At 41.0% G+C, this 13,455-nt stretch overlaps 1 protein-coding gene across 3 annotated transcripts in view; it reads left to right on the forward strand.

Annotated features, from left to right (window-relative positions):
- Window positions 1-12,474, forward strand: part of CADM2 (cell adhesion molecule 2) — a 1,317,105-nt gene extending 1,304,631 nt beyond the window's left edge. For 2 of the 3 annotated variants that reach the window (XM_075263548.1, XM_075263549.1), the window contains one exon: window positions 11,171-12,474. In XM_075263548.1, coding sequence (XP_075119649.1) covers window positions 11,171-11,289 — 119 coding nt within the window. In that variant the 3' untranslated portion in view covers window positions 11,290-12,474. The remainder of the gene's footprint in view (window positions 1-11,170) is intronic. The other variant, XM_075263550.1, reaches the window with a different exon arrangement.
- Window positions 12,475-13,455: the final 981 nt, after the last annotated feature.

The raw sequence follows: 13,455 nt of genomic DNA on the forward strand, positions 1-13,455 counted from the left end.
ACAATGGCACTGTATACCAGTAGTAAAAATTGTGGGTGCACGTAACCCCAATATATTCTTTGAATTCCCAGTCAGAAACTGGCACTATATGGCAGTAGCAAGAAATGAGGGTATTTGTATTCCCAATATACTCTTTGAATTCCCAGTCAGACAATGGCACTGTATACCAGTAGTAAAAATTGTGGGTGCACGTAACCCCAATATATTCTTTGAATTACCAGTCAGAAACTGGCACTATATGGCAGTAGCAAGAAATGAGGGTATTTATAACCCCAATATACTCTTTGAATTCCCAGTCAGACAATGGCACTGTATACCAGTAGTAAAAATTGTGGGTGCACGTAACCCCAATATATTCTTTGAATTCCCAGTCAGAAACTGGCACTATATGGCAGTAGCAAGAAATGAGGGTATTTGTATTCCCAATATACTCTTTGAATTCCCAGTCAGACAATGGCACTGTATACCAGTAGTAAAAATTGTGGGTGCACGTAACCCCAATATATTCTTTGAATTCCCAGTCAGAAACTGGCACTATATGGCAGTAGCAAGAAATGAGGGTATTTGTATTCCCAATATACTCTTTGAATTCCCAGTCAGACAATGGCACTGTATACCAGTAGTAAAAATTGTGGGTGCACGTAACCCCAATATATTCTTTGAATTCCCAGTCAGAAACTGGCACTATATGGCAGTAGCAAGAAATGAGGGTATTTGTATTCCCAATATACTCTTTGAATTCCCAGTCAGACAATGGCACTGTATACCAGTAGTAAAAATTGTGGGTGCACGTAACCCCAATATATTCTTTGAATTACCAGTCAGAAACTGGCACTATATGGCAGTAGCAAGAAATGAGGGTATTTATAACCCCAATATATTCTTTGAATTCCCAGTCAGACAATGGCACTGTATACCAGTAGTAAAAATTGTGGGTGCACGTAACCCCAATATATTCTTTGAATTCCCAGTCAGAAACTGGCACTATATGGCAGTAGCAAGAAATGAGGGTATTTGTATTCCCAATATACTCTTTGAATTCCCAGTCAGACAATGGCACTGTATACCAGTAGTAAAAATTGTGGGTGCACGTAACCCCAATATATTCTTTGAATTCCCAGTCAGAAACTGGCACTATATGGCAGTAGCAAGAAATGAGGGTATTTGTATTCCCAATATACTCTTTGAATTCCCAGTCAGACAATGGCACTGTATACCAGTAGTAAAAATTGTGGGTGCACGTAACCCCAATATATTCTTTGAATTACCAGTCAGAAACTGGCACTATATGGCAGTAGCAAGAAATGAGGGTATTTATAACCCCAATATATTCTTTGAATTCCCAGTCAGACAATGGCACTGTATACCAGTAGTAAAAATTGTGGGTGCACGTAACCCCAATATATTCTTTGAATTCCCAGTCAGAAACTGGCACTATATGGCAGTAGCAAGAAATGAGGGTATTTGTATTCCCAATATACTCTTTGAATTCCCAGTCAGACAATGGCACTGTATACCAGTAGTAAAAATTGTGGGTGCACGTAACCCCAATATATTCTTTGAATTCCCAGTCAGAAACTGGCACTATATGGCAGTAGCAAGAAATGAGGGTATTTGTATTCCCAATATACTCTTTGAATTCCCAGTCAGACAATGGCACTGTATACCAGTAGTAAAAATTGTGGGTGTATATAGCCCCAATTCTATTGCTAGGGGACTTGCAGGGTATTTCTGGGGTGAAGGTGGGGGGGCACACCGTTGGAACGGGTATCGGGGTATATATCGGGTATACGGGAATACACTGACAGTGTATTCCATTCAGGATCCTGGGAAAGCTGGGTTGCGGCGATTGAGCCCGTCAGTGCCACGTTACACTGACAAGCTTCTCCCTGGAATTTAGCTCTTACAAGAGCTGTTGGTTGTCTTCTCCTTCCTATCCTAGCCTGTCCCTGCCTACCCAGAATCTAAGCCCTAGCTAGCTGGACGGAAACCTCCGTCCTCGGTGAATTGCAAGCTCAGAATGACGCGAAGCTGGGCGTCGCTGTTCTTTTAAATTAGAGGTCACATGTTTTCGGCAGCCAATGGGTTTTGCCTACTTTTTTCAACGTCACCGGTGTCGTAGTTCCTGTCCCACCTACCCTGCGCTGTTATTGGAGCAAAAAAGGCGCCAGGGAAGGTGGGAGGGGAATCGAGTAATGGCGCACTTTACCACGCGGTGTTCGATTCGATTCGAACATGCCGAACAGCCTAATATCCGATCGAACATGAGTTCGATAGAACACTGTTCGCTCATCTCTAATCTTAATCATTTTTAGTTCTAAATATTTTGGTGTTTGCAACAGCCATTTCAGTTTGATATATCTAATAACTGATGGACACAGTAATATTTCAGGATTGAAATGAGGTTTATTGTACTAACAGAAAATGCGCAATATGTATTAAACCAAAATTTGACCGGTGCAAAAGTATGGGCACCCTTATCATTTTATTGATTTGAATACTCCTAACTACTTTTTACTGACTTACTGAAGCACAAAATTGGTTTTGTAACCTCAGTGAGCTTTGAACTTCATAGCCAGATGTATCCAATCATGAGAAAAGGTATTTAAGGTGGCCAATTGCAAGTTGTTCTACTATTTGAATCTCCTCTGAAGAGTGGCATCATGGGCTACTCAAAACAACTCTCAAATGATCTGAAAACAAAGATTGTTCAACATAGTTGTTCAGGGGAAGGATACAAAAAGTTGTCTCAGAGATTTAACCTGTCAGTTTCCACTGTGAGGAACATAGTAAGGAAATGGAAGACCACAGGGACAGTTCTTGTTAAGCCCAGAAGTGGCAGGCCAAGAAAAATATCAGAAAGGCAGAGAAGAATGGTGAGAACAGTCAAGGACAATCCACAGACCACCTCCAAAGAGCTGCAGCATCATCTTGCTGCAGATGGTGTCACTGTGCATCGGTCAACTATACAGCGCACTTTGCACAAATAGAAGCTGTATGGGAGAGTGATGAGAAAGAAGCCGTTTCTGCACGTACGCCACAAATAGAGTTGCCTGAGGTATGCAGAAGCACATTTGGACAAGGCAGCTTCATTTTGGAAACAAAAATTGAGTTGTTTGGTTATAAAAAAAAGGCGTTATGCATGGCGTCCAAAAAGAAACAGCATTCCAAGAAAAACACATGCTACCCACTGTAAAATTTGGTGGAGGTTCCATCATGCTTTGGGGCTGTGTGGCCAATGCCGGCATCGGGAATCTTGTTAAAGTTGAGAGTCGCATGGATTCCACTCAGTATCAGCAGATTCTTGAGAATAATGTTCAAGAATCAGTGACGAAGTTGAAGTTACGCCGGGGATGGATATTTCAGCAAGACAATGATCCAAAACACCGCTCCAAATCTTCAGGCATTCATGCAGAGGAACAATTACAATGTTCTGGAATGGCCATCCCAGTCCCCAGACCTGAATATCATTGAACATCTGTGGGATGATTTGAAGCGGGCTGTCCATGCTCGGCAACCATCTAACTTAACTGAACTTGAATTGTTTGTCCAAAATACCTTTATCCAGGATCCAGGAACTGATTAAAAGCTACAGGAAGCGACTAGAGGCTGTTATCTTTGCAAAAGGAGGATGTACTAAATATTAATGTCACTTTTCTGTTGAGGTGCCCATACTTTTGCACCGGTCAAATTTTGGTTTAATGCATATTGCACATTTTCTGTTAGTACAATAAACCTCATTTCAATCCTGAAATATTACTGTGTCCATCAGTTATTAGATATATCAAACTGAAATGGCTGTTGCAAATACCAAAATATTTAGAACTAAAAATGATTAAGATTAATAGGGGTGCCCAAACTTTTTCATAGGACTGTATCATAGAATATATAATTGCAGACATAATAGGCATGACAGGTACACAAATTCAAATCTATGCACACACAAAGTCAAACAGTAAAATACTGGACAGATGGATGTGAAATAGATGAATAGTAGATGAATATGTAGCTAGTTCCAAAGACAACCACCTGGACATGTACCTAACTCCTTTAATAGCTAAGAATTTTTATCCACAAAAAGTAACAGAAAGTAGATAATACCAAATGGTATCTAAGCCAAATAACAAGGAGTGAATACATGTACACACTATATCTTTTTAAATAACATGCCCATAAGCCGTATTAGAGTATACATGCCTAGTCAATAAAGAGCCAGCATAACAACCATAGATCAAAAGTATTAAGGGGTTAAGTACCTGTAGCCATATCTGCAACACCTGCCCTGAAAGAGATGCACCACAAATGCGGGTACCCGGAGGGTAGAGGAATCCATTATCTGTTGTCAGGTTATAGTCTGCTATAAATGCCACCTATGTTCTGCTGATAGATTCTTGTGGGAATACTTGGAAATTTTAATTATAAAGGTTAGATTATAGTAAGAAATTATTCAGATCCTTAATATATACTATACGTAAAAGTGAAGTTGAGCTTTCAAATTTCAAGTAGATGTCCACAGTGGTTTTCGTGCGACTTCATGATAGTCCTTGTGTCCTGTAGCTCCTTCATGGTGCATCATCTGAGATAATTGAAGTCAAATCTTCTCAGCTACAGGTTCCTTTTGGACAAAGTAAGTGGTTTACCGACCTGAGAATCATTTAAAAACATCACTCTGAAATCTCTAGGTCGAGCAATTTACAGCTGTGATTCCAGGAGCAGTTTAAAATCACCATTAAATTGCTCTATAACTGGAGAGCAATACTGTCTAGTAAAAATGTTAGCAAATTTCAAGCTGAGGAAAATCTCACTTGCCAAATAATTAGTGTGTCAGATACCTCCGAAGCCGAAGCCGGAGCTGGGCCGGTGGTTGGGTGATTGTTATACTTTGCTGGGACATCGGTGGAGGATGTGTTCTATTAAAGGGGACGTGTCAAGAGATCATGCTACCCTAGCCACAGGTGACAACAAGTCCTACTAGGCTCCTACATTACAGAGGATTGCTCTACTCATAAGCCCTGCTACATTTCAGAAACTAAACAAGCTGGGCATTGGACGATGCGTCCGCTGGATGGCTCCTCTCTAGCTTCTCTCTGCCGGCTCATCCTGTTGCTGCAGCAGTCAGTGTAAAACATTAGAGATGAGCGAACACTAAAATGTTCGAGGTTCGAAATTCGATTCGAACAGCCGCTCACTGTTCGAGTGTTCGAATGGGTTTCGAACCCCATTATAGTCTATGGGGAACATAAACTCGTTAAGGGGGAAACCCAAATTCGTGTCTGGAGGGTCACCAAGTCCACTATGACACCCCAGGAAATGATACCAACACCCTGGAATGACACTGGGACAGCAGGGGAAGCATGTCTGGGGGCATAAAAGTCACTTTATTTCATGGAAATCCCTGTCAGTTTGCGATTTTCGCAAGCTAACTTTTCCCCATAGAAATGCATTGGCCAGTGCTGATTGGCCAGAGTACGGAACTCGACCAATCAGCGCTGGCTCTGCTGGAGGAGGCGGAGTCTAAGATAGCTCCACACCAGTCTCCATTCAGGTCCGACCTTAGACTCCGCCTCCTCCGGCAGAGCCAGCGCTGATTGGCCGAAGGCTGGCCAATGCATTCCTATGCGAATGCAGACTTAGCAGTGCTGAGTCAGTTTTGCTCAACTACACATCTGATGCACACTCGGCACTGCTACATCAGATGTAGCAATCTGATGTAGCAGAGCCGAGGGTGCACTAGAACCCCTGTGCAAACTCAGTTCACGCTAATAGAATGCATTGGCCAGCGCTGATTGGCCAATGCATTCTATTAGCCCGATGAAGTAGAGCTGAATGTGTGTGCTAAGCACACACATTCAGCACTGCTTCATCACGCCAATACAATGCATTAGCCAGTGCTGATTGGCCAGAGTACGGAATTCGGCCAATCAGCGCTGGCTCTGCTGGAGGAGGCGGAGTCTAAGGTCGGACCTGAATGGAGACTGGTGTGGAGCGATCTTAGACTCCGCCTCCTCCAGCAGAGCCAGCGCTGATTGGCCGAATTCCGTACTCTGGCCAATCAGCGCTGGCCAATGCATTGTATTGGCGTGATGAAGCAGTGCTGAATGTGTGTGCTTAGCACACACATTCAGCTCTACTTCATCGGGCTAATAGAATGCATTGGCCAGCGCTGATTGGCCGAATTCCGTACTCTGGCCAATCAGTGCTGGCCAATGCATTCTATTAGCTTGATGAAGCAGAGTGTGCACAAGGGTTCAAGCGCACCCTCGGCTCTGATGTAGCAGAGCTGAGGCTGCACAAGGGTTCAAGCGCACCCTCGGCTCTGATGTAGGAGAGCCGAGGGTGCACTTGAACCCTTGTGCACCCTCAGCTCTGCTACATCAGAGCCGAGGGTGCGCTTGAACCCTTGTGCACACTCTGCTTCATCAAGCTAATAGAATGCATTGGCCAGCGCTGATTGGCCAATGTATTCTATTAGCCTGATGAAGTAGAGCTGAATGTGTGTGCTAAGCACACACATTCAGCTCTACTTCATCGGGCTAAAAGAATGCATTGGCCAGCGCTGATTGGCCAGAGTACGGAACTCGACCAATCAGCGCTGGCTCTGCTGGAGGAGGCGGAGTCTAAGATCGCTCCACACCAGTCTCCATTCAGGTCCGACCTTAGACTCCGCCTCCTCCAGCAGAGCCAGCGCTGATTGGCCGAATTCCGTACTCTGGCCAATCAGCACTGGCTAATGCATTGTATTGGCGTGATGAAGCAGTGCTGAATGTGTGTGCTTAGCACACACATTCAGCTCTACTTCATCGGGCTAATAGAATGCATTGGCCAATCAGCGCTGGCCAATGCATTCTATTAGCGTGAACTGAGTTTGCACAGGGGTTCTAGTGCACCCTCGGCTCTGCTACATCAGATTGCTACATCTGATGTAGCAGTGCCGAGTGTGCATCAGATGTGTAGTTGAGCAAAACTGACTCAGCACTGCTAAGTCTGCATTCGCATAGGAATGCATTGGCCAGCCTTCGGCCAATCAGCGCTGGCTCTGCCGGAGGAGGCGGAGTCTAAGGTCGGACCTGAATGGAGACTGGTGTGGAGCGATCTTAGACTCCGCCTCCTCCAGCAGAGCCAGCGCTGATTGGTCGAGTTCCGTACTCTGGCCAATCAGCGCTGGCCAATGCATTCTATTAGCCCGATGAAGTAGAGCTGAATGTGTGTGCTTAGCACACACATTCAGCTCTACTTCATCAGGCTAATAGAATACATTGGCCAATCAGCGCTGGCCAATGCATTCTATTAGCTTGATGAAGCAGAGTGTGCACAAGGGTTCAAGCGCACCCTCGGCTCTGATGTAGCAGAGCTGAGGGTGCACAAGGGTTCAAGTGCACCCTCGGCTCTCCTACATCAGAGCCGAGGGTGCGCTTGAACCCTTGTGCAGCCTCGGCTCTGCTACATCAGAGCCGAGGGTGCGCTTGAACCCTTGTGCACACTCTGCTTCATCAAGCTAATAGAATGCATTGGCCAGCACTGATTGGCCAGAGTACGGAATTCGGCCAATCAGCGCTGGCCAATGCATCCCTATGGGAAAAAGTTTATCTCACAAAAATCACAATTACACACCCGATAGAGCCCCAAAAAGTTATTTTTAATAACATTCCCCCCTAAATAAAGGTTATCCCTAGCTATCCCTGCCTGTACAGCTATCCCTGTCTCATAGTCACAAAGTTCACATTCTCATATGACCCGGATTTGAAATCCACTATTCGTCTAAAAAGGAGGTCACCTGATTTCGGCAGCCAATGACTTTTTCCAATTTTTTTCAATGCCCCCGGTGTCGTAGTTCCTGTCCCACCTCCCCTGCGCTGTTATTGGTGCAAAAAAGGCGCCAGGGAAGGTGGGAGGGGAATCGAATTTTGGCGCACTTTACCACGTGGTGTTCGATTCGATTCGAACATGGCGAACACCCTGATATCCGATCGAACATGTGTTCGATAGAACACTGTTCGCTCATCTCTATAAAACATATTATGTGGAAGTCTATCACCAATCTAGTGGCAGGATCCCATTAAATTAAGATCTTTTGAACACCATGGAGGGAATTTCTTAATCCCTCTATACCAATTTTTATGGCGTGATGTCCCATCTTTATTGTATATAAATGCAAAACTTAACTTGACACTAAATGGGGCATCCAAGACAATGAGTTTTTCTGAGACCTATAACCTTATTTATTTATTTCTAATGAAGAGAACTACAGTATAACCACCAATTGACAATATGTTATAAATACTAATATATAACGTCAGGTGTGTGTGTGTGTGCATATATACAGTCCTATGAAAAAGTTTGGGCACCCCTATTAATCTTAATCATTTTTTGTTCTAAATATTTTGGTGTTTGCAACAGCCATTTCAGTTTGATATATCTAATAACTGATGGACACAGTAATATTTCAGGATTGAAATGGGGTTTATTGTACTAACAGAAAATGTGCAATATGCATTAAACCAAAATTTGACCGGTGCAAAAGTATGGGCACCCTTATCATTTTATTGATTTGAATTCCCCTAACTACTTTTTACTGACTTACTGAAGCACAAAATTGGTTTTGTAACCTCAGTGAGCTTTGAACTTCATAGCCAGATGTATCCAATCATAAGAAAAGGTATTTAAGGTGGCCAATTGCAAGTTGATCTCCTATTTGAATCTCCTCTGAAGAGTGGCATCATGGGCTACTCAAAACAACTCTCAAATGATCTGAAAACAAAGATTGTTCAACATAGTTGTTCAGGGGAAGGATACAAAAAGTTGTCTCAGAGATTTAACCTGTCAGTTTCCACTGTGAGGAACATAGTAAGGAAATGGAAGACCACAGGGACAGTTCTTGTTAAGCCCAGAAGTGGCAGGCCAAGAAAAATATCAGAAAGGCAGAGAAGAAGAATGGTGAGAACAGTCAAGGACAATCCACAGACCACCTCCAAAGAGCTGCAGCATCATCTTGCTGCAGATGGTGTCACTGTGCATCGGTCAACTATACAGCGCACTTTGCACAAATAGAAGCTGTATGGGAGAGTGATGAGAAAGAAGCCGTTTCTGCACGTACGCCACAAATAGAGTTGCCTGAGGTATGAAAAAGCACATTTGGACAAGGCAGCTTCATTTTGGAAACAAAAATTGAGTTGTTTGGTTATAAAAAAAAGGCGTTATGCATGGCGTCCAAAAAGAAACAGCATTCCAAGAAAAACACATGCTACCCACTGTAAAATTTGGTGGAGGTTCCATCATGCTTTGGGGCTGTGTGGCCAATGCCGGCATCGGGAATCTTGTTAAAGTTGAGGGTCGCATGGATTCCACTCAGTATCAGCAGATTCTTGAGAATAATGTTCAAGAATCAGTGACGAAGTTGAAGTTACGCCGGGGATGGATATTTCAGCAAGACAATGATCCAAAACACTGCTCCAAATCCTCAGGCATTCATGCAGAGGAACAATTGCAATGTTCTGGAATGGCCATCCCAGTCCCCAGACCTGAATATCATTGCACATCTGTGGGATGATTTGAAGCGGGCTGTCCATGCTCGGCGACCATCTAACTTAACTGAACTTGAATTGTTTGTCCAAAATACCTTTATCCAGGATCCAGGAACTGATTAAAAGCTACAGGAAGTGACTAGAGGCTGTTATCTTTGCAAAAGGAGGATCTACTAAATATTAATGTCACTTTTCTGTTGAGGTGCCCATACTTTTGCACCGGTCAAACTTTGGTTTAATGCATATTGCACATTTTCTGTTAGTACAATAAACCTCATTTCAATCCTGAAATATTACTGTGTCCATCAGTTATTAGATATATCAAACTGAAATGGCTGTTATAAAAATATTTAGAACTAAAAATGATTAAGATTAATAGGGGTGCCCAAACTTTTTCATAGGACTATATATATATATATATATATATATATATATATATATATATATATATATATATATATATTATTCCTGCTTATTTTTGCACCTAGTTGATACAGTAGCGGGTATATAGATGAATGTCTTTTCTTATCATTTTTCTCCATCATATTATAGAATGACCAGCTTTGAAACATACATGATTTTGCAATCTATCAGTAATTGCTATGTTATGTATCTATGTACTTGTCCTCAGCGTTGTTATGTGAATTGCTGCCTGTAAAAGGATTTTACTAGCATGTTGTGATAGGATGTATTAAATGTGCATCATGAAAAATTGGAGTGTTTAAATGGTGTTAATAAGTTATGATTGACACATTTCTATGATACAATAGTGTGCAAAAGTTTTAGGCAGGCATGTGAAAATACTGCAGAGTAAGAATGCTTTCAAAAATAGAAGTGTTCATGGTTTATTGTTGGCAATTAATAAAACACAAACGTGAATGAGCAAAAGAGAAATCTAAATATCATCAATATTTGGTGTGACCTTTGCCCTTTGAAGGAGGAGTCCTGGAAGTGATGATACGGCCCGCGCAGAGCCCTGATTTCAAATTCATCCAGTCTGTCTGAGATTACACAAACAGGCAGAAGGATTGGACAAGCCTACATCCACAGGAGATCTGTGCTTAGTTCTCCAAGATGGCGGGAACAACCTCCTTCGAGAACTGTCTGCAAGTACTGAGAGGAATTAATTGACGGATGACAAAGGGCAAAGGTCACACCAAATTCTGATGAGTTTTTGATTTTGCTAACTGACAAAAATAAACTATTAACCCTTCTATTTCTGAAGCCATTCTTACTCTTTAACATCTCCATGTGCCTAAAACATTTGCCCACCGCATTCTACAAACTAGACTAAAACCACTTACGCTCTCAATACATTTTCCTCCTTTATCGCTCCGTACACGCCACGCCACGCCACGCCACGCCATTAGACTTTACCTTTTGCTCTCATTATACCATAGAGACAATGTAGCTGAAAGTAATATTGGAAGGAATAGCATGTCTGCCGTCGAGTCCGTCCAATACACGCAGACGTTTGGCATGCAGATACCACATTAATATAATCTGATGTAGATCAGAACATTGTATATCAATGATATGGTAATGTATTGTAAGCAGCTTTGCCTTGCATCCATCTCTAAACGAAACAAGAGACAGTCGACGACAAGCAAAATTTCTAACAACCGTTTTTATAATCTTGATCTCTGTAGGGACATATTTAACAAATGAAGCAAAAGGAGCTGAAGATGCCCCCGATGCAGACACAGCCATTATCAATGCAGAAGGCAGCCAAGTGAATGCAGAGGAGAAGAAGGAATATTTCATTTAAATGCAAACCCGGTTACTACGAGTTTTACTTATCAGGCTGACTGCTGGAAAAAACTGGCTATCATTTTTTTTTTTTTTCAAAATTCATTCCCACCATCTTCCGCTCTATTTTATTAACTCCTGCTATCAATAGCCAGCTTATGCCAACAATCAGCTGTTGACGGCATCATACTTTAATTGCATTTCATAATGCGGGACTTTTCTTACTGCAGAAAAAAAAATATATGAAAAATAATGAAAAAAAAAAAAAAATCACAAAAAACATGTCCATCGTTTCTGTTGAAAATCCAATCATACAGTGCTTGAATATACAGCCTTAACAATTGTTTTACTCTTTATTTGATTTTTTTTCTCATTGTTACACAACATACGTTATTTTTTATGTTTACACAAAGAACTTCCAGGCTGCCCTTTTGTATAGCTCTCCAGCACACATACAAGTACATGAAGACACTAACGTGTATTATAGTCCATGTTATTGAACCTATTGGCAGTTCTGTGTTTACCACATTCTGTATTGACCTACTTATAGACGTTGTGTAGGATTTTAAACAACAGCATCCCGTGTGGCTGAGTGCGGTATTACAAAAAAAAAAATAAACTGCAATAATCTGGACTACATTCATTGCTGCATGTATAAAGTATGGAGTATGTCTTGCCATCACACGGTTTTGGTACAGACTTGATTAGATTCAATTTATTAAGTTACACTTAAAGGAAAACACTATTTTCTACCTTTGTTTATGTCTGGATGATTTATTTTAAGAATGATGACCTGAATCTAGTAACCGAGAGAGTAGATATATGCTTTAATAAGTCAGGGCAAGATCATGTATGGTATGGAATACAATAGACATGCTCAATGTAGGCTTAAAAAATACTAAGTAGATAACTTATACTTAAAGGGAATGTCCACTCTGGCACCATTTTGCTTTTCTTAACTAAAAGTGGTTTGAAAATTTTGTGCTGAATAAATTTTTGAGTTGAAATCTCGTTTCTCTGGTATGATGCTAGAAATATCCAGCAAAGACATAAGTTTTAAACATAACATTTTGCATTCCTACTGCCACCAATAGAGGGAGCTCACTGTATACTATATGCAGAAGCTTATGAGCTCCCTCTACTGGTGTCTACAGGTAACTAGATTATTATCTTTCAATCTTTGAACAACTGTAACATATATATATATATATATATATATATATATATATATATATATATACACCAGCACCAATTTTCTACCTAAAAACAACTTGGTTTTACCATGTGGACATTGACTTTAAGCCCAAAGTATATTAAAGGAAACTTCCATGTACCTTTGTGTCAGTATTTTTTCTTTTCCCCATTTTCGATGACGTCAGCGTGTTTATTTAATGTCCTAGGTTCTCTCCATATTTATTGTTTCTACGTGGACTCTGTTTTTGTTTTTTTTTTTGGTTTTCTTTAAAAGAGATAAATTGTCAGAATATTTGCGCATTTCCGTATCTTGTAAATAGTACATGTATTAAATCAAGTTGAACATTATTTGATACATATTTAACTTTTTGGATGTAAGCAAGTCACAAGTACCCATTTTCTAATGCTCCCCATCCCCCCCCCCCCGTACCCCAAACCTCTCTTAGATATGAACCTAAACTCAGTATTATGTGTAGATAATGTGTTTGAATTTCTGTCTGTATGTCCTAGCACTGTTCAACCTTTTCTAGATCATCTTACTTTTTATCTGTTCTACAACGGAAGCACAATGTTAAAGGAAAGATACTTTAATCTAACAACCAGTGCAGAGCCTCAGGTTTTCAAGTTCAACCATATTTGAGTACAGCTCTAACTGATGATTATTTTACCGCTTAGCTTTCTAGGATTTCGTTTTATTTTCTTATTTATTTTTTTTCGTGTTATTTTATTTGGCTATTTCAATTTAAATTTTTTTGTTCATTTTCCAAATATCAAAAACAGAAAAAAAAGTTGCATTGCAAAACAACTACTACACGGTTTCTGTATAATGTAAATGAACTTATTCTACTAAATTCCTGTCTATGCATTTGTGAGGTATAACTTATGTCACAGTAAATGATACCGAATTTCCGACGCGCTTTTAACAGCACGGTGAAAGCTTCGGTATCAATTTCTCCACAAGCCATGATACATTTTTTCCAAACGTGTCGGT

This window comes from Leptodactylus fuscus, chromosome 2 (genome assembly GCF_031893055.1).
Source record: "Leptodactylus fuscus isolate aLepFus1 chromosome 2, aLepFus1.hap2, whole genome shotgun sequence".
Lineage (NCBI taxonomy): Eukaryota > Metazoa > Chordata > Amphibia > Anura > Leptodactylidae > Leptodactylus > Leptodactylus fuscus.